The sequence below is a fragment of the Crinia signifera genome, chromosome 11, assembly GCF_055691185.1.
Source record: "Crinia signifera chromosome 11, ASM5569118v1, whole genome shotgun sequence".
Lineage (NCBI taxonomy): Eukaryota > Metazoa > Chordata > Amphibia > Anura > Myobatrachidae > Crinia > Crinia signifera.
In genome coordinates, this window is record NC_139227.1 from 53,631,442 (window position 1) to 53,653,055 (window position 21,614).

At 43.4% G+C, this 21,614-nt stretch overlaps 1 protein-coding gene across 2 annotated transcripts in view; it reads right to left on the reverse strand.

The window, feature by feature from the left end:
• The window catches only part of MTSS2 (MTSS I-BAR domain containing 2), a 109,893-nt gene that overhangs the window by 35,945 nt on the left and 52,334 nt on the right, over positions 1-21,614 (reverse strand). For both annotated transcript variants that reach the window (XM_083165702.1, XM_083165703.1), the window contains exons 5-6: positions 4,799-4,890; positions 4,406-4,480 (exon numbers count right to left, since the gene is read on the reverse strand). In XM_083165702.1, coding sequence (XP_083021828.1) covers positions 4,406-4,480; positions 4,799-4,890 — 167 coding nt within the window. The remainder of the gene's footprint in view (positions 1-4,405; positions 4,481-4,798; positions 4,891-21,614) is intronic.

The following is a 21,614-nucleotide window of genomic DNA, read 5'->3' on the forward strand; positions in this document are numbered from 1 at the left end:
TGCGCTCATATACACTGACATGCACTCAGTCCTCACTATACACCGACGTGCACTCATATACACTGACATGCGCTCAGTCCTCACTATACACCGACGTGCGTTCATATACACTGACATGCACTCAGTCCTCACTATACACCGACGTGCGGTCATATACACTGACATCAGAATCAGAATCATCTTTATTGGCCAGGTATACTTGCGTATGCTTGGAATTTTTTGTGGTAACAGTGCAGCATCAATCAGGGAACACAAAGGAAGTGGGAAGAGAAGCATAAACATACATCACATACATTTCACATATATCTAGAACAGTTCGAGTTAGTATTTAGTATTGACATGCGCTCAGTCCTCACTAAACACCAACGTGCGTTCATATACACTGACGTGCGCTCAGCACTCACTATACACTGACATGCGCACAGCCCTCACTATACACTGACGTGCGCTCAGCCCTCACTATACACTGATGTGCGCTCATATACACTAACAAGCGCTCAGTCCTCACTGTACACTGATGCGTGCTCAGGGCAGGGCTTATCGCGACACGTACATGATGATTCTATACCTATTACAGTAAGGCCTAACATATCCTGGAAATCAGTGTGGTTATCGTGGCCATGGCTATAGAATACATATTTAGTGGTACCTGGACCACAAATCACTCATCAGAAGGCGTCCTTTGAGCAGCATGGAATCCAGCTCACCAGAATAATACCTCCATCATCACATAGAAGAAGGGACATTATAGTGAGATTATAGGACAGTGATTCCCCCATTGTCTGAGACTAGATCGGTCTCTCCATATGGGAACAGCTGATGTGGGCACTACGCTTCTCCACCTTCTCCTCCTGGTGTGTGGAGTAATGGTGCATGATCACATTGTTCAGTGTATCGGTAGGATTGACACTATGGGCAGTATTCAATGAGAATACTGGCGACGTGCAGCGAATCCTGTTTAGGATTCGCTGCACATTCGCCACTGCTCGCTGCGTTCCGGAGCCTCGCCGGCTCCAGTATTCAACGAGTCAGGGGCTCACTGCCCCTGACTGGCGAATTTTAACTCGGAGCCCGAGGACGGCGACAGGCAGGGAGATGGAAGTCTCCCTGCCTGCCCCAGAACGTTTGTGGGGGGGAGGTGGGCTCCCCGGGAGCCAGGCAGCACAGGCTGCCCTCCGGGGGTGCCAGCAGGGGACCGGGTATATTCACTACACCCGATCATGCATATGTAATGATCGGGTGAAGTGAATATATGAATATCTAATGAGCGGCTCGGCTCCGACCCCCTGCTGGCTGGTCTGTGTAAAAAAATAAATATATATATATATTTTAATTAAATATATATTCATGTGCTTACAGCACATGAATAAAAATAGCATGCCCATCCTCAGAATAAAATTCCTGATTTATTTACATCAATTGTAAAAAACAAAACACTTTATTTTAAAAGTTCACATTCCACTTCACCATAAAAAGATAGCGATTGCTACTCAGTGAATCATGGCGAAAAAAACCTTGAAATGTATTCGCCATCTGGTCATTGAATAGGGTGATTCACCGTTTTAGTCAAAAATTCGCCTTACAGCACAAAATCGCCATAAAAACCTGGCGAATCAGCCTCATTGAATACCGCCCTATATGTGAGGGATGAATCAAACCTTGGGATGAGATAAGTAACTGTCACTGTGACATGGCAGTTAGGAGCTGATTGGCTACTCCTTACCATTTGGTAACACAGTATATAAGAGGAAGCACTGTGAGGTGCATACTGGACTAACGCTGCACTCACTATACGCAGCACAGAGACACGTCACTTACCTAGGACTTCTATAGGAAATCAGCCATGCAAGAGAAAAGGAAAGACATTAGTGAGACATGCAGGCAAGCAGGGACACCCCAAACAGACCCCTCCCCCCAGATATAAGCACGCAACAGGCAGGAGATGGTTACGGCCTAGCAGGGCAGATATACATGTAATAGACCAACCTGTGTGACCAGTGCCAGCAGCTTGGTTACATAGGTGACAGACACATACCTCGCAGGCAGCTCTACACATGCATCCACATTGTGGCAGGGTTCCATGGTTACCATAACACCCACATTGTACCGGGGCCGCCCTGGTTACAGTAACCGACACCACATTGTTCCGAGGCCGCCCTAGTTACAGTAAATGGCACCACATTGTACAGGGGCCACCCTAGTTACAGTAACTGACAACACATTGTACCGGGGCCGTCCTGGTTACATTAACTGACACCACATTGTACCAAAGCCACCCTAGTTACATTAACTGACACTACATTGTACCGGTGCCGCTCTTGTTACAGTAAATAACACTACATTGTACCGGTGCCGCCCTGGTTACAGTAACTAACACTACATTGTACCAAAGCCACCCTAGTTACAGTAACTAACACTACATTGTACTGGTGCCACCCTGGTTACAGTAACTGACAAGACAAGACATTTGCCTACCGATCTAAATCGATGCATTGAGGATGCAGTCAACCTGGGCCTGCACTACATTCTGCAGCACCTGGATATGTCTGGTACCTATGCAAGGGTCCTGTTTGTCGACTTCAGCATGGCTTTCAACACAATCATCCCCAACATCCTGCACCCCAAACTACTCCGCCTAGGAGTCCCTGAAGCTACGGGTTCTTGGATTGTGGACTTTCTGACTGATAGAAAACAAGTTGTGAAAGCGGGGGAATTCACCTCCCAATTGCGGTCCATCAGCACAGGAGCCCCCCAGGGCTGTGTACTCTCACCCCTGCTCTTCTCCCTGTACACCAACGACTGCACCTCAGAGGCGCAATCAGTAAAGATAATCAGATTTGCTGATGACACTACCGTCATTGGCTTTATCAAGGATGGGACGAATCAGCCTACAGACAAGAAGTGGACCGATTGGCCCAGTGGTGCAGCAGCAACCATCTAGAGCTCAACCCACTCAAAACCGTTGAGTTGGTAGTGGACTTTAGGAAGAAGGCTGTTGGTGTTCCTCCACTAACAATTGCGGACAGTGTGGTGTCGCTAGTAAACTCCTTCAAGTTCCTAGGAACCACAATCTCCTTAAATGGGGGCCCAACACTGATACTATTGTTGGAAAAGCGCAGCAGAGGCTATTCTTCCTTAGGCAACTGAGGAAGTTCAACATCCCACAGAAGCTTCTGCTCTTCTTCTATTCTGCAATTGTGGAGTCTGTACTGTGCTCCTCAATACTGGTCTGGTGCGGCTCCGCCAGCGAGAGAGACAAATGCAGACTCCAAAAGGTAGTCAGAACTGCGGAGAAGATAATCGGGACAGACCTTCCCTCTGTCCAGGACCTGTACCTGTCTAGAGCAAAAAAATGCGGGCAACGAAGATAGTCAAGGACCAACTAAATCCTGGCCATGGCTTGTTTAACCTGCTGCCATCAGGCAGATGCTACAGGGCTATTCCCTCCAGGTACAGTAGAAGCCTAAAAAGTTTATTTTCTCAAGCGGTTCACCTGTTGACATGTGAACTCATGATCTCCTCACTGTCTAGTCGCGCCATAACCCTTTGCACATAATCTAACATGGACTCCCCTCAAAATAATTTATAGGACTGTACATGTTCCCCCACCTGTTTATATTGTTTATACTGTATGCTATTTACTTGTTACCCACCTAGCTGCTGCACAGCAAACCAAAAACAAATTCCTAGTATACGCAAGTATACCTGGCCAATAAAGCTGATTCTGATTCTGACATTGTACATGGACTTTTTGGCTTGTTTTGCTGACCATTAAGTGTAATAAGCGTCTGCCACCAGAACAAACATTTGGGCCACAAAGTGGCAGATGTATTAAGCTTTAAAGAGTGAAGACAAAGTATCACCCAATTAGCTTGTAACTGTCATGTTACATGCTATGTTTGATAAAGGACAGTTGGGAGCAGAGTGGAAGCTACTTTATCTCTCTCCAAGGCTTAGTGGTATCGGGCTCATGATAAATTGATTATAAGGCGACAGTCATAAGGTCAACCACTATTAGTCGACAGTGAAAAGGCCGACCTGGTCAAAATGTCATCATGAAAAAGGTCGACCTGAGAAAACACAAACTAAAAGACAAAAACATGGACACAAAAAAAATGAAAAACTCATGTCGACCTTTTCCATGTCGACCTTTGGCCCCTGTCAACCTTTCACTGTAGACCTTTGGCCCTGTCAACCAAATGACTGTAGACTAAGACATTGTAGATCTAAAATACCATAACTGTCTTACTACATCTGCCCCTTACACATGTCCATGTTACATCTCTCCTTTTTCAGAGCCGGAGGGAATACAGTAATGTCAGGACCCCGCTGCCACTAGACCTATCGCACTTCAGTACAAGTCACTAGAACAAGTGTTAAGATTGTGAGCTCTTGCGGATCTTACCTTTACGAGCTTTCTTCTGAAGCTTTAGTGTATCAGAAGATTTTTTCTTGATCTCATGACGAGCCCGTTTGTATTCTGCAGGCAGAAACAGAGTACATAGAAAGATGTGCCGTCAGGATGGGAGGAGGTAGGGTAGGAAGGGAGGAGAAGCGGCGTAGGGTGGGAGGAGAGGCAGCGTAGGGAGTGAGGAGAGGCAGGGTAGGGTGGGAGGAGAAGCTGCGTAGGGTGGGTGGAGAGGCAGCGTAGGGTGGGAGGAGAGGCAGCTTAGGATGGGAGGAGAAGCGGCCTAGGTTGGGAGGAGAGGCAGCGTAGGGTTGGAGGAGAGGCGGGGTAGGGTGGGAGGAGAGGTGGAGTAGGGTGGGAGGAGAGGCAGTGTACAGTATGTTTTATTACCTCGTGCATGTTCTTTGTCCAGTGTGTTTGCTGTTTTCTTCCAGTCTTCTATTCGTTCCTGCAGGGGGTTTATTAAACTCTCCATGAGGGCACTGTAGAGGCAGATAGAGGAGCAGTCAAGAACTTGTGTCATTAGATATATCCAAACGCATAGAGAAGACAGACGATGGACATTATGGCTGGTCAGATGGAGAACACGGACTGTTACAGGGATAAGGTAACATTATGGCTGGTCAGATGGAGAACACGGATTGTTACAGGACACTGCTGGGATACAGTGACATTATGGCTGGTCAGCATATACAGCAGGTTACGAGTGATCTTTGGGGGCTGGTATAGAACTAATATATATATATATATATATATATATATATATATATATATATATATTCTGTAACAACACTCACCCAGCCTCCAAGAAGGATAGGAAAGGACCAGCACTCACAGGTTTGTTGAAGAAAAGAAGTTTGTATTGCGTTTTCACAGCATGATAAGTTACAAGCAGGCTGACCCAACAGCCGTTTCCACTGGATACCTTAACCAGTCTTCATCACCCCTGATGAAGACTGGTTAAGGTATCCAGTGGAAACGGCTGTTGGGTCAGCCTGCTTGTAACTTATCATGCTGTGAAAACGCAATACAAACTTCTTTTCTTCAACAAACCTGTGAGTGCTGGTCCTTTCCTATCCTTCTTGGAGGCTGGGTGAGTGTTGTTATCAATTGTTTATGGACCCTGCACCGCCACCTATATCATGATGTACTTTGGAGTGCCGTCTTATCTCTATCTATATATATCTGTAGAGAAGGGGATGGAAGGAAGCGCTATATATAGTGCAATATTATTTTGATAAAAAGAAGTTTATTTTATGCACATAAAACTGAACCAACGATACACTGCTCGTACCATTGAATTCCTCAGTGTGGGCTACAAATACCACATGGTGTGTTCGATAATAAAACCCGGTCACCGTCTGTCCCTGATGCTGCCTCCTGGCAGGGTCCGCTCTGTCACCTTAGCGCTCACGGCACTTCACGGTAGAAGATCAGCGTGTACCCCTAAGCTTACACGCAGCAGGACTTCAGACTTGGTGTGTCAGTTTGCGTCAGGTAAGACACGCCCAAACGCGTTTCGCCTGTGGCTTTGTCAGTGGGCTGTCCTACCTGACGCTACCTTGGTCTATTTCTACCCAAACAATTAACATCAGCTGGTGTATTAACCCCGCTCACTCAGGACACGGCTCAATCTATTTAAAATTGACTACGGCTCATGTAATGTTCAGCCTGTAACTGCTATTCCAGCCAGATCGGAATTTAAAACATTAAACAACACATATACCTTAAAAACACACAAAGACTTAAAAGCGGGACATGGATTTTTAAAGTGCATACTAATTAGTAAAGGGGATTAGCCACAAACAGGGCACTGATATTTTTTGGTTTAATTATTTCAAGATAAAGGCAGAGCACCTCCACAATTTCCTTTCCACCTATGAGAGATGGATATCTTAATGATTTTTCCTTATCCTGGGTCAGCGAGGTTTTACAAGTTTTCTACATCATACACACCAGGCAATTTTTCTAAAAGATCAAAGTACATCATACATAGCAGGTAATTTATCCAACTGGTCTAATACACATTAGGCGATTTTCATATATGGTCAAATCCATCATACATAGTTGGCGGTTTTTCAATATAGTCAAGTACAGCCCCTCAGGAAGATTTTTTTACAGGTATAAAGTTTCTACACATGTATATAGTAGTCTGGGACCAGGATCAGAAATGTAGCCATACCTCTTATAATTATTCTTTATCTAAATGCTATATTAATATATGTATACAAAGGGCTTCTTACGTGTTGGCAATAAACGGTGTTATCTCGCAATTTTCATTAAGCCCGTTAGGTATAATTGTGTCCAGAGTAAAGGCCCCCATACACTAGGGCGACTTGTCCTTAGGACAAGTTGCCCCCGACTTCCCCCTGAGCTTCCCCGGCTGCTCCCCGGGGGAGCTTGATTAGATTGGCACTTGATGTGCCATTTTTTACATGTGATAAATCGTCTCGATTTATCACATGTAAAAAACCCGGGGAGCAGGGGGGGGGGGGGCTAAGAGGTGGGAGCTGGTGGGAGCAGGGGGGCTGGGGACGCTGCGGGGGACACGTCTGTGTCCCCCCGCTGCTGGGGACGCTGCGGGGGACAGCGTCTGTGCGGCGAGAAGGTAGAGGGAGCAGGGGGGGCTGGAGACGCTGCGGGGGACACAGGCTGCATAGAGCCAGGCAGGGGGAGCCGGCCGGGAGCTGTCAGTAATGAATAAAAAAAAAAAGCCCATACAATGAATGGGCAGCCTGTGATTGGCTGCTGAGCGCTCTCTCAGCCAATTGCTGACTGGCTGAGAGAGCGCTCAGCCAATCACAGGCCGCCCATTCATTGTATGGGCTTTTTTTTTTATTCATTACTGACAGCTCCCGGCCGGCTCCCCCTGCCCGGCTCTATGCAGCCTGTGTCCCCCGCAGCGTCTCCAGCCCCCCCTGCTCCCTCTACCGCTTTGCCGCACAGACGCTGTCCCCCGCAGCGTCCCCAGCAGCGGGGGACACAGACGTTTCCCCCGCAGCGTCCCCAGCCCCCCCTGCTCCCTCCACCGCCCCACTAGGTCCCAAGTCGGGTGGTCGGACGTGCAGCAGGTCCGACCACCCGACGCAGATCCGATGCGCACGGGACCGCGCATCGGATCTGAGGGGACATCAAAACTAGCCGATTTTGGTCCGATTTCGGCCAGATCCGACTGATCTGGCTGAAATCTGACCAAAATCGGCTAGTGTATGGGGGCCTTAAGTATCCAATGGGTCTCCCTTCTTAACAATTGCTTATCAAGATGACCTCCTCTCTTATCTGGCAGTACCAATTCTATCCCTTTAAATTTAAGGCCACTTGCATCTCCTCCATGATGTTCTAGGAAGTTCCGGGGAACACTATGATTCGTGATTTTATTCTTAATGTTCCTAGTATGTTCTAGGATCCTTATTTTTAGGACACGTTTGGTCTTTCCAATATACATATATCCGCATGGACACGTCAATGCATATATAACTGATTTACAATTACAGTTGATGAAGTTTCTTATTTTATATTTATTTCCATTTTTGTCCTCGATCTCCTTGAAGCCCTTTTCACCCAGTGGGCACACCTTACACTTTCCACATGTGTAAAAGCCGACAATGCCACCCAGTGGGCGTGCCGCATTTGTTTTTATGGGCTCCAAGCAGCTCTTGGACACCAAAGATTATATATTTTTGGCCCTTCTAAAAATCAGACCCGGTCTGTCAGGTAGTTCATTTTTCATTATAGGGTCCAACTGAAGAATATGCCAATTTTTCGTTATAACATTTCGAATCTGTTTCTCAGCATTATTATGGCAACTGGTGTATTCCAAATAGCTGTTGGAATCCACCGCCTTAAAATGTGTACAGGTTTCTATTTTGTTATTGTGGCTACTTATGCTGAGATCCAGAAATTCCAGTTTGCACTCATCAACTACATATGTAAATTTTAAGTTATATCTATTAACATTTATTTTGTCAACAAATTCTTTAAAATCAGGAATTGTCCCGTCCCAGATCACTATCACGTCGTCTATATAGCGACGAAACACAATGGGCAGTACGGATGGTGTAATGGTTAGCATTACTGCCTCACAGCACTGAGGTCATGGGTTCAATACCCACCATGGCCCTAACTGTGCGGAGTTTGTATATTCTCCCCGTACTTGCGTGGGTTTCCTCCGGGTACTCCGGTTTCCTCCCACAATCCAAAAATATACTGGTAGGTTAATTGGCTCCCAACAAAATTAACCCTAGAATGTCTGTGTGTGCATGTACATGTGGTAGGGAATATAGATTGTAAGCTCCACTGGGGTAGGGACTGATGTGAATGGTGAAATATTCTCTGTAAGGGGCTGCGGAATCTGTGTGCGCTATATAAGAAACTGCTAATAAATAAATAAATAAATAATGATGCGCGGGTCAGCATATGTCGCCAACATCTCAGACTCCCATTGTCCCATGTACAGGTTTGCTACCCATCGCCGTCCCGCAAACCTGTACATACCACTCCTCCAGGAACATAAAATAATTACATCTTAACACAAACCCTAGGCATTTGCAAATGAAATCTATTTTGGCCCTCTCAATTGTTTCATCCGACTCCAACACCTTTCGGATTGACTCAATACCTCCTGCATGTGGTATCGCAGTATATAAGGATTGTACATCTATGGAACACCATTTATAGGAGTCTTTCCACTCTAGTTCCTCCAATGCCTTTAGAATATGCGTCGTGTCCTGCACATAAGATTTTAGTTTTGGTACATACCCTTTTATCTGACTATCAACATACTCTGAAATCCTTGACGTTAGTGATCCTATGCCACTTATAATTGGACGACCAGGGGGGTGGGAAATGCTCTTATGGATCTTGGGTATATGGTAAAATACCGCTATACGTTGAGTTCTATTCAGGAGGTAGGCAAATTCCTCCTTACAAATACATTTATTTATTAAACCTTCTTTGAGTATTATCTCAAGTTCTTCTATATACTGTTCTGTTGGATCCTTTTCTAGTTTTTTGTAGGATACTCCATCATTCAACAAATTGTATGCCTCTTTTTCATAGAACTCCCTGTCCATAAGAACAATCCCACCCCCCTTGTCAGCATTCTTAATGACCAATTCTTTGTTTTCAGACAAATTTTTTAATGCTTTTGTTTCGGACGCTGTCAGATTTTTTGCTTGCCTCGTTGTATCGATTTTTTTCAAAATCTTGCTTGGCTAATTTTGCAAATAATTCTACATAAGGGCCTTTTGATTCCACAGGAAAAAATGTTGATTTTAGTTTCAATCCTGAACTATTTTGGCTTTCCCAATTCTTTTCTATAGCATTGGATTTTCTCAGATAATGGCGTTTTAACGTTAAATTACGTACATATAAATTCAGGTCTATATACAGTTTAACCTTATTCAAGTTGCAGGTTGGGGCATAGGAAAAGCCTTTTTTAACCCCTTCATGACAGAGCCAGTTTGTGCCTTCATGACAGAGCCCTTTTTTTCAAATCTGACATGTCTCACTTAAGTGGGGATAACTTTTTTTTGCTTTTACTTATCCCAGTGATTTTGAGATTGTTTTCTCGTGACACATTGTACTTCAAGTTAGTGGTAAATTTTGGTCGATACAGTCTGTGTTTTTTTGTGAAAAATACCAAAATATCGTGAAAAAATGGAAAATTTAGCAATATGCAAAATGTCACATTTTCTGCTTGTGAGACAAATAATCATACCACTCAAAATAGTTAATAACTAACAAAGACCATATGTCTACTTTATGTTGCAATCATTATTTCAACCTCCTTTTCATTTTTTTGGACACTAGGAGGCTTCAAATATGACTAGCAAATTCTCAAATTTTCAAGAAAATTTCAAACACTGATTTTTTTAGGGACCAGTTCAGTTCTGATGTGACTTTGAGGGACTTGTATGTGAGACACCCCCATAAATGATGCCATTTCAAAAACTGCACCCCTCACAGTATTCAAAACAGCATTTTGGAAGTTTGTTAACCCTTTAGGTGTTTCACAGGAATTAAAACAAAGTGTAGGTGAAATTTCAAAATTTCTTTTTTTTTGCAGAGTTTCAATTTTAATACATTTTTCTAACGAATACAGTAGATTTTACTAGAGAAATGTGACTAAACATTGATTCCCCCAATTCTTTTGTTTTCAAAAATATCCTATATGTGGCCCTAGTGTGCACGTTGACCAAACCACAGGCTTCATAATAGAAGGAGCACCTACTTGATTTTGGAGCCTCCTTTTTATGAGATTTTTTTTTAGGCACCATGTAGGTTTCTAGGCACCATAAGTGCTAAAAGTTAGGAACCTCCCCCACAAGTGACCCCATTTTGCAATCTACACCCCTCAGGGAATTCATCTAGGGGTATAGTGTACATTTCAAACCCCCAGGGGTTTCACCAATTTTGGTACAACTGGGATGTGAAAATGGAAAATTACATTTTTTTACACAAACATGCAGTTCTGGCTCAAAATTTTTCATTTTCACAAGGAATGAAGGAGACAAAGCACCCCAAAGTCTGTGCCCCAATTTCTCCCGAGTACGGCAATGCCTCACATGTGACCAAAAAATACCAGTTGGGCGCATGGCAGGACTCAGAAGGGAAGGAGTGATTTTTGGATTTTGCAGCACAGATTTTGGTGGAATGAATGGTGGGTGCTATGTTGCACCAATACAGTGGAACCCCCCCACAAGTCACCCCATTTTGCAAAGTACACCCCTCAGGGAATTCATCTAGGGGTATAGTGTACATTTCAAACCCCCAGGGGTTTCACCAATTTTGATACAACTGGGCAGTGAAAATGAAAAATTACATTTTTTTACACAAAAATGCAGTTCTGGCTCAAAATTTTTCATTTTCACAAGGAATGAAGGAGACAAAGCACCCCAAAATCTGTGCCCCAATTTCTCCCGAGTACGGCAATGCCTCACATGTGACCAAAAAATACCAGTTGGGCGCATGGCAGGACTCAGAAGGGAAGGAGTGATTTTTGGATTTGGCAGCACAGATTTTGGTGGAATGAATGGTGGGTGCCATGTTGCATTAGCAAGACTCCCAAAGCACCAATACAGTGGAACCCCCCCACAAGTCACCCCATTTTGCAAAGTACACCCCTCAGGGAATTCATCTAGGGGTATAGTGTACATTTCAAACCCCCAGGGGTTTCACCAATTTTGATACAACTGGGCAGTGAAAATGAAAAATTACATTTTTTTACACAAAAATGTACTTCTGGCTCAAAATTTTTCATTTTCACAAGGAATGAAGGAGACAAAGCACCCCAAAATCTGTGCCCCCATTTCTCCAGAGTACGGCAATGCCTCACATGTGACCAAAAAATACCAGTTGGGTGCATGGCAGGACTCAGAAGGGAAGGAGTGATTTTTGGATTTTGGAGCACAGATTTTGGTGGAATGAATGGTGGGTGCTATGTTGCATTACCAATACAGTGGAACCCCCCCACAAGTGACCCCATTTTGCAAACTACACTCCTCAGGGAATTCATCTAGGGGTATAGTGTACATTTCAAACCCCCAGGGGTTTCACCAATTTTGGTACAACTGGGCTGTGAAAATGAAAAATTACATTTTTTTTTACACAAAAATGTACTTCTGGCTCAAAATTTTTCATTTTCACAAGGAATGAAGGAGACAAAGCACCCCAAAATCTGTGCCCCCATTTCTCCAGAGTACGGCAATGCCTCACATGTGACCAAAAAATACCAGTTGGGTGCATGGCAGGACTCAGAAGGGAAGGAGTGATTTTTGGATTTTGCAGCTCAGATTCTGGTGGAATGAATGGTGGGTGCTATGTGGCATTAGCAAGACCCCCGAAGCACGGTGAAATGATGAACCTAATAATCCATAGATGTGTGGTATATTTTGAAACACTCCTTTATACATAGGCCGGGTTTGTCGGGGCAAGTTTCACAGTGGAAAATAGTTTCCTTTCTTATTCCCTTTTTATAGCAAACTTTGCACCTTTTTTGTGTCCTGCCCTTTCTTGCAGTGGAGGGGATTTCGTTGGGAAAATGCTGCCCTGGTACAATACGGGGGCCAGTACTAGAAGTACTGGGGCCCTCTGCCTGCTGGTTCCCAAATATTAGGCCCTTTATGACTTCCTCTTGAAAGTGCATAAATGTCCCCCTCTGGCCGGTAGAACGGAATAGCACGTAAGCGTTATACAGTGCCATCTGGATGATATACACGGCCAGCTTCTTGTACCAGATATTTGTTTTCCGCAGGGCACTGTACGGCTTCAGTACCTGATCTGAAAGATCCACTCCGCCCATGTACTTATTGTAATCTAGGATACAATTTGGTTTTGAGGTGTGGGTACTGGTACCTCGTACAGGGATGGAGGTGGTACTGTCTCCATGAATTGTTGTCAGTATAAGGACATCCCTCTTGTCCTTATATTTGACCAACAACATATTTTCGGTGCATATTCCCCTGCTTTCACCCCTTCTCATTACTTGGGCAATGTGCGTTTTTGGGAGGCCTCTTTGGTTCTTACGCACAGTACCGCAAGCTGCTGTACCTCTTGAACCAAGGGCCTTAAACAGGGGGATGCTGGTGTAAAAGTTATCCACATAGAGGTGATAACCCTTATCCAGGAAGGGGTGCATTAAATCCCAGACAATTTTTCCACTAACACCTACGAGGGAGGGGGGGCATTCTGGCGGTTCAATTCTTGAATCCTTCCCTTCATATACCCTAAACTTGTGGGTGTACCCTGTGGTGCTTTCACACAGCTTATACATTTTTATGCCATACCTTGCCCTCTTACTGGGAAGGTACTGGCGGAATTTAACCCTTCCTTTAAAATGTATAAGGGACTCGTCGATGCTAATACATTTATCAGGGATGTATAGCTCTGCAAATTTGGCACTGAAATGATCAATGACCGGCCTGACTTTGAATAGCCTGTCAAAGGTGGGATCATCTCTGGGTGGGCACTGTGCATTATCGGTGTAATGTATAAATTTATGGATTGCCTCAAAACGAGTCCGAGTCATGGCCATACGGTAAAATGGGGTGCTGTACAGAACATCTGTACTCCAATATTGCCTAATTTGTGGCTTTTTTACTATGCCCATATGAAACACCAGACCCCAAAACGTCATCATCTCTACTGCATCTACAGGGGTCCACCTAGCAAATGATGACGTGGGGTTTTGAGCAATAAACTGCTAGGCATATAAATTAGTTTGGTCCACCATTAAATTTATAAAATCATCAGAGAAAAATAATTTGAAAAAGTCAATTTCTCTGAGACCTGTGGAATCAAATTGGATTCCTGGCATGGCCAAAAACTCAGGAACCTGGGGCTCAAAATTGTCTGGTGGTGGGGTCCATACGAGATCAATTATTGGGGGGGGGGTCTCAGCTGCTCTACGGGGGCGTCTTTGAGGGGGTCCCTCATCACCAGAGGAGGAAGAGGAGCTTAAGACGAATCCTTCAAATTCCCCGCTTGCCTCACTGGCTGTGTCAGAATCAGAAGCAAGCATGGCATATGCCTCCTCCACTGAATACATTCTTCTGGATGACTGGGATGACATTTTTATTTTTGTGTTACTGGTAGTGAAATGTTTCAACACGTGTATAGTGTAGGGGGGGGGTACAAACTTTATTTCAACCCGGGGGGTATGTAGTGTGTAGTGTAGAAAAAAAAATACTTTATACAAAAAAAAAAAAATTGAAGGGGTTAAAAAAAAAAAAAAATTGAAGGGGTTAAAAAAACAAAAAAAAAGGTCCTGCGCCAAAAATTGAGCACAGATGTTGGTCAGTAACGTCCGTCACTGAACAGCGCTCAAAGGCAACAGGAATTTGATCAAAAAAAAAAAAAAATAGATCAACCCTGTGCCGAAAAAGCTGATCAGTGATGTACGTCACTGATCAGCGCACAGTGGCCACAGGACACCCACAAAATCACAATGTGTGTAAAAAAAAAATTAAAAAAAGACCACACAGCACCCACAAAAAAAAAAAAAAGGTGATCAGTGATGCGACACTGATTACCAGTGAGGGGCAGCAGGTGCACAACCTTTGGTGCAACTGGCAGCAACTGACAGGTATATATAAAAAAAAAAAACCTCTGCGCCTCCAAAAAGTTGCTGATCACCTCAGATATAGTGATCAGCACAAAAGGCGGGGGTAGCAGACACAAAATATACACTCTCTATCACTCTCTGTCACTATCTCTCTCTATCTCTCACTATCTCTCACTATCTCTCACTATCTCTCACTATCTCTCACTATCTATCACTCTAGGACACTGCAGCAGCAGCACTGACAGTTATATGTATAAAAAAAAACCTGCACCCCCAAAAAGGGGGGGTAGCAGACACAAAATATACACTCTCTATCACTCTCTGTCACTATCTCTCTCTATCTCTCTATCTCTCACTATCTATCACTATCTATCACTATCTATCACTCTATGACACTGCAGCAGCAGCACTGACAGTTATATATATAAAAAAAAAACCTGCACCCCCAAAAAGGGGGGGTAGCAGACACAAATCTCTCTATCTCTCACTATCTCTCACTATCTCTCACTATCTATCACTATCTATCACTCTATGACACTGCAGCAGCAGCACTGACAGTTATTTATATATAAAAAAACCCTGCACCCCCAAAAAGGGGGGGTAGCAGACACAAAATATAGCTCTCTCTGTCACTATCTCTCTATCTCTCTCTCTCTATCTCTCTATCTCTCTATCTCTCTATCACACTGCAGCAGCAGCAGGAAGTCTCAGGAAGTCAGATCCAGGAAGCGTCCAGCACGCTACAAGCAGTGATCAAGTGATCAGGTAAGGTATTTGCAAGGATCAGGTAAGTATTAGCAAGGATCAGGTCAGTATCACGGCAGATAGGCACGGTGACCGCTCTGCACGCTATTCCAGACCGGAATGGCGTCTGCAGCGCAGTCACCGTTAGTTTAAATGTCGCGCCTTGGCTGTGATTGGTCCGTGGGTCCCACGGACCAATCACAGCCTTGGGGGCAGGTGGGGTGAGGGTGGGGTGAGGTGTCATCGTCACCGATGACCCCCTCATGCCCCCTGACGCCCGGCGGTGATTGACACCTGTGTTACCGAGCGTCTGATTCGCTGGTAACACAGGAAAACGCTGTGAATGGCTGTTCACACTGAACAGCCAATCACAGCGATCGCCGACGGGGGGGCGGCATCGCAGCCCCCCCTGGGCATGCAGGGACATGTCTGCTGTCAGGGACAGCAGACATCGTCCCTCTGTCACTGCGTCTCGAGACGCAGTGACAGTTTAAAGTCATGACGTATATATACGTCATGTGTCGGGAAGTACTTCCCGGCCATGACGTGTATATATACGTCAAATGTCGTGAAGGGGTTAAGGACCTTTTTTTCTTCAGTTGTTAGGCTGTATTTAGATATATTGAAAATACCCTGATCTAATTCTTTTATTTCACATTCCATACTTTGGCTTCCCTTTTTGGACCCTCTTTTCCTCTTTTTCTGTACTTCTGCGTTTTGTTCCTAGGGGTATGAGGTTTGGGTCCATCAGACTGCAATTTTGCCCAGTCCCTCTCCGTTCTAAAAAAACCTCCTGATTATTTTGAGAACCAAGCTGATCAAATCTATTCGGATGACTATAGTCTCTCCACTCCTCCCGCCTGCTATTCTTTCTTACAAATTTTTTAGGCTGCTGCCAGTGATACCTGTCTGTATTAGTTCTCCTGTAAGAGGGCCTCCTTCCTGAATTATCATAGTGGTTTCTATTGCTGTATGGGGCATTATTTTTTATCTCTGTATTTTGGGATGAATACGTTTGGGATATTTACTGTGAAGTTTTATATTGTTAATTGTCTATTGTTAATTGTTGTGTGTGTGTAGTGTTAAAGTTTGTCATGTTTAGAAGCGGTGAGCAATATGGTAGGAGAGGCTAAGAGAGTGCTAGGATATTCTGTGAGAGGCTAATTGAAAACCCGCAGGCCCCTACCCAAAATACAGAACCCAACCTAAATGAGGAGGTATTCACTAATTTAGAGCGCCTTTTGATTAAGGAAGCAAAAACATGGTGGGATATCACAGGGCTGGAAAATTATTTAAAGTGTCAACGCATACCACGAGGTCTAAGATTATTGAAAGTACCCACCACTGGTCAGGAAAATACAAAGTTTATAGAGGAATGGGATAGAATCTTAGATGATTGCTCCCTCAAATTAATTAATCTACTGGGTCTAGAAAAGAAAAAAACCCTTAAAGAAACTGAAGATAAACTTGAACAACTTGAGGGTGAGTTCAAAGATCAAAAAGAGACAGGTATTTTTCAGTATCGCATGAAAGAAATAAATAAAAAGGTACAAAAAATAGAAGAAAAAGTAATAGATACCAAAATGCGAAAATACCAAAGAGACAAACAGGATTATGAACGAGGGCAGGTACGTAACTGGTCTCAACATATCAGGAGACCTGAAACGTATTCATCCCAAAATGCAGAGATAAAAAATAATGCCCCATACAGCAATAGAAACCACTATGATAATTCAGGAAGGAGGCCCTCTTACAGGAGAACTAATACAGACAGGTATCACTGGCAGCAGCCTAAAAAATTTGTAAGAAAGAATAGCAGGCGGGAGTAGTGGAGAGACTATAGTCGTCCGAATAGATTTGATCAGCTTGGTTCTCAAAATAATCAGGAGTTTTTTTTAGAACGGAGAGGGACTGGGCAAAATTGCAGTCTGATGGACCCAAACCTCACACCCCTAGGAACAAAACGCAGAAGAACAGAAAAAGAGGAAAACGAGGGTCCAAAAAGGGAAGCCAAAGTAAGGAATGTGAAACAAAAGAATTAGATCAGGGTATTTTCAATATATCTAAATACAGCCTAACAACTGAAGAAAAAAAGGTCCTTAAACAAGGCTTTTCCTATGCCCCAACCTGCAACTTGAATAAGGTTAAACTGTATATAGACCTGAATTTATATGTACGTAATTTAACGTTAAAACGCCATTATCTGAGAAAATCCAATGCTATAGAAAAGAATTGGGAAAGCCAAAATAGTTCAGGATTGAAACTAAAATCAACATTTTTTTCCTGTGGAATCAAAAGGCCCTTATGTAGAATTATTTGCAAAATTAGCCAAGCAAGATTTTGAAAAAAATCGATACAACGAGGCAAGCAAAAAATCTGACAGCGTCCGAAACAAAAGCATTAAAAAATTTGTCTGAAAACAAAGAATTGGTCATTAAGAATGCTGACAAGGGGGGTGGGATTGTTCTTATGGACAGGGAGTTCTATGAAAAAGAGGCATACAATTTGTTGAATGATGGAGTATCCTACAAAAAACTAGAAAAGGATCCAACAGAACAGTATATAGAAGAACTTGAGATAATACTCAAAGAAGGTTTAATAAATAAATGTATTTGTAAGGAGGAATTTGCCTACCTCCTGAATAGAACTCCACGTATAGCGGTATTTTACCATATACCCAAGATCCATAAGAGCATTTCCCACCCCCCTGGTCGTCCAATTATAAGTGGCATAGGATCACTAACGTCAAGGATTTCAGAGTATGTTGATAGTCAGATAAAAGGGTATGTACCAAAACTAAAATCTTATGTGCAGGACACGACGCATATTCTAAAGGCATTGGAGGAACTAGAGTGGAAAGACTCCTATAAATGGTGTTCCATAGATGTACAATCCTTATATACTGCGATACCACATGCAGGAGGTATTGAGTCAATCCGAAAGGTGTTGGAGTCGGATGAAACAATTGAGAGGGCCAAAATAGATTTCATTTGCAAATGCCTAGGGTTTGTGTTAAGATGTAATTATTTTATGTTCCTGGAGGAGTGGTATGTACAGGTTTGCGGGACGGCGATGGGTAGCATCTGCGCGCCAAGTCTCGCAAACCTGTACATGGGACAATGGGAGTCTGAGATGTTGGCGACATATGCTGACCCGCGCATCATTGTGTTTCGTCGCTATATAGACGACGTGATAGTGATCTGGGACGGGACAATTCCTGATTTTAAAGAATTTGTTGACAAAATAAATGTTAATAGATATAACTTAAAATTTACATATGTAGTTGATGAGTGCAAACTGGAATTTCTGGATCTCAGCATAAGTAGCCACAATAACAAAATAGAAACCTGTACACATTTTAAGGCGGTGGATTCCAACAGCTATTTGGAATACACCAGTTGCCATCTATCTGCTTGGAAAAATAATATACCATTTTCCCAGTTCTCCAGATTACGGAGAAATTGTAGTGAACTCCATAAGTTTGAAGAACAAGCAGATATATACACACAGAGGTTCCTTGAGAGAGGTTACCCTCTGTCTAATAGAGTCATCAAAAAATAGGGCTCTTAAATCAAAAAGATCTGATCTGCTAGTTTATAAAACAAAAAACAAGGACAAAAAAATGGTATGTCCATTTGTTACAGGTTATAATAATGCTGAGAAACAGATTTGAAATGTAATAAAGAAAAATTGGCATATTCTTCAGTTGGACCCTATATTGAAAAATGAACTACCTGACAGACCGGATCTGATTTTTAGAAGGGCCAAAAATATAAAATCTTTGGTGTCCAAGAGCTGCTTGGAGCCCATAAAAACAAATGCGGCACGTCCACTGGGTGGCATTGTCGGCTTTTACACATGTGGAAAGTGTAAGGTGTGCCCACTGGGCGAAAAGGGCTCCAAGGAGATCGAGGACAAAAATGGAAATAAATATAAAATAAGAAACTTCATCAACTGTAATTGTAAATCAGTTATATATGCATTGACATGTCCATGCGGATATATGTATATTGGAAAGACCAAACGTGTCCTAAAAATAAGGATCCTAGAACATACTAGGAACATTAAGAATAAAATCACGAATCATAGTGTTCCCCGGCACTTCCTAGAACATCATGGAGGAGATGCAAGTGGCCTTAAATTTAAAGGGATAGAATTGGTACTGCCAGATAAGAGAGGAGGTGATCTTGATAAGCAATTGTTAAGAAGGGAGACCCATTGGATACTTACTCTGGACACAATTATACCTAACGGGCTTAATGAAAATTGCGAGATAACACCGTTTATTGCCAACACGTAAGAAGCCCTTTGTATACATATATTAATATAGCATTTAGATAAAGAATAATTATAAGAGGTATGGCTATATTTCTGATCCTTGTCCCAGACTACTATATACATGTGTAGAAACTTTATACCTGTAAAAAAAATCTTCCTGAGGGGCTGTACTTGACTATATTGAAAAACCGCCAACTATGTATGATGGATTTGACCATATATGAAAATCGCCTAATGTGTATTAGACCAGTTGGATAAATTACCTGCTATGTATGATGTAATTTGATCTTTTAGAAAAATTGCCTGGTGTGTATGATGTAGAAAACTTGTAAAACCTCGCTGACCCAGGATAAGGAAAAATCATTAAGATATCCATCTCTCATAGGTGGAAAGGAAATTGCGGAGGTGCTCTGCCTTTATCTTGAAATAATTAAACCAAAAAATATCAGTGCCCTGTTTGTGGCTAATCCCCTTTACTAATTAGTATGCACTTTAAAAATCCATGTCCCGCTTTTAAGTCTTTGTGTGTTTTTAAGGTATATGTGTTGTTTAATGTTTTAAATTCCGATCTGGCTGGAATAGCAGTTACAGGCTGAACATTACATGAGCCGTAGTCAATTTTAAATAGATTGAGCCGTGTCCTGAGTGAGCGGGGTTAATACACCAGCTGATGTTAATTGTTTGGGTAGAAATAGACCAAGGTAGCGTCAGGTAGGACAGCCCACTGACAAAGCCACAGGCGAAACGCGTTTGGGCGTGTCTTACCTGACGCAAACTGACACACCAAGTCTGAAGTCCTGCTGCGTGGAAGCTTAGGGGTACACGCTGATCTTCTACCGTGAAGTGCCGTGAGCGCTAAGGTGACAGAGCGGACCCTGCCAGGAGGCAGCATCAGGCACAGACGGTGACCGGGTTTTATTATCTAACACACCATGTGGTATTTGTAGCCCACACTGAGGAATTCAATGGTATGAGCAGTGTATCGTTGGTTCAGTTTTATGTGCATAGAATAAACTTCTTTTTATCAAAATAATATTGCATTATATAGCGCTTCCTTCCATCCCCTTCTCTACAGATAAAAATTGGTTCTGCTTGGATCCCAGGACCCTATCCAGGTTGGAAGCAGCGGTCAGCTAAATCAGTGATGTAGTGCTAATTGGAAAAAGAGGGACAACTTTGTCCGGTGAACTGCCTTTGTATGAGTACCTATTACTGGACTTTTTAAAAGAACCCAGGCAGTTAAGCTAGCGCACCTCCATAATATATATATATATATATATATATATATATATATATAGCAGAGAGTCCCATGTCACAGGAAGACCAGCACCAGTCCAGTATATTCAATACATATTTATTGTCACAGAGGACATAAGTGAACAGCAAACGAACATGTCATCATGTCAGCATACAACACCCGTCAGGCTATACTTAGCATCAATTCAGCATAATTTCAGGCTGCAATCTAGCCTTTAGGCAACGTCTCCTCGACAGCCGTTTCGGCGCTTCCAGCACCTTTTTCATATAAAAATATATGATTCAGTTAAATGTACAACTCGTACGGGGGGGCGTGACTTGGGTGGACAAGCGAGCGGACGCGCTCTCCTGTTGCTCCCCGCTCCAGATATCCTGAATACCCATCCTGCATTGATATACCTCCACCAAATTACCTGTGGAGGTGGGAAAAGCCGTTTGCACCATTCTGAGAGCCTCGGACTCTGAACCCGGACCCCCGCTGTGGAGATAATCCAGCCTGCCGTAGTGGGTCTCCGGGGAGGATCAGGTGCCGGCGCCATCTTGCTGCTGCGGCTGTCGGGTGAGGAGCTGAGGCTCGGTATTCCTGGCAGCCGCGCTTCTGAACTGTCTTACACAGATCTCCACGCTGGTACTCTCTTGCACCACCGATTCATTGCTGACAGCCTCCTGTGGAGCCTCCAGCGCTTTTACACCTGAAAACGAGTGTAGCCCCGCCGCACATCATAGGGGTCGGGAGGAGACCGCGGCCATTTTATTCTGTGAGTCTATGCTGTACCAGATACCATTTTCCGATATTAACCTCTGCAACACTGAGAACACCTGACCCTTTGTATATACATCAGGAGTCATTGCTTATAAAGCACT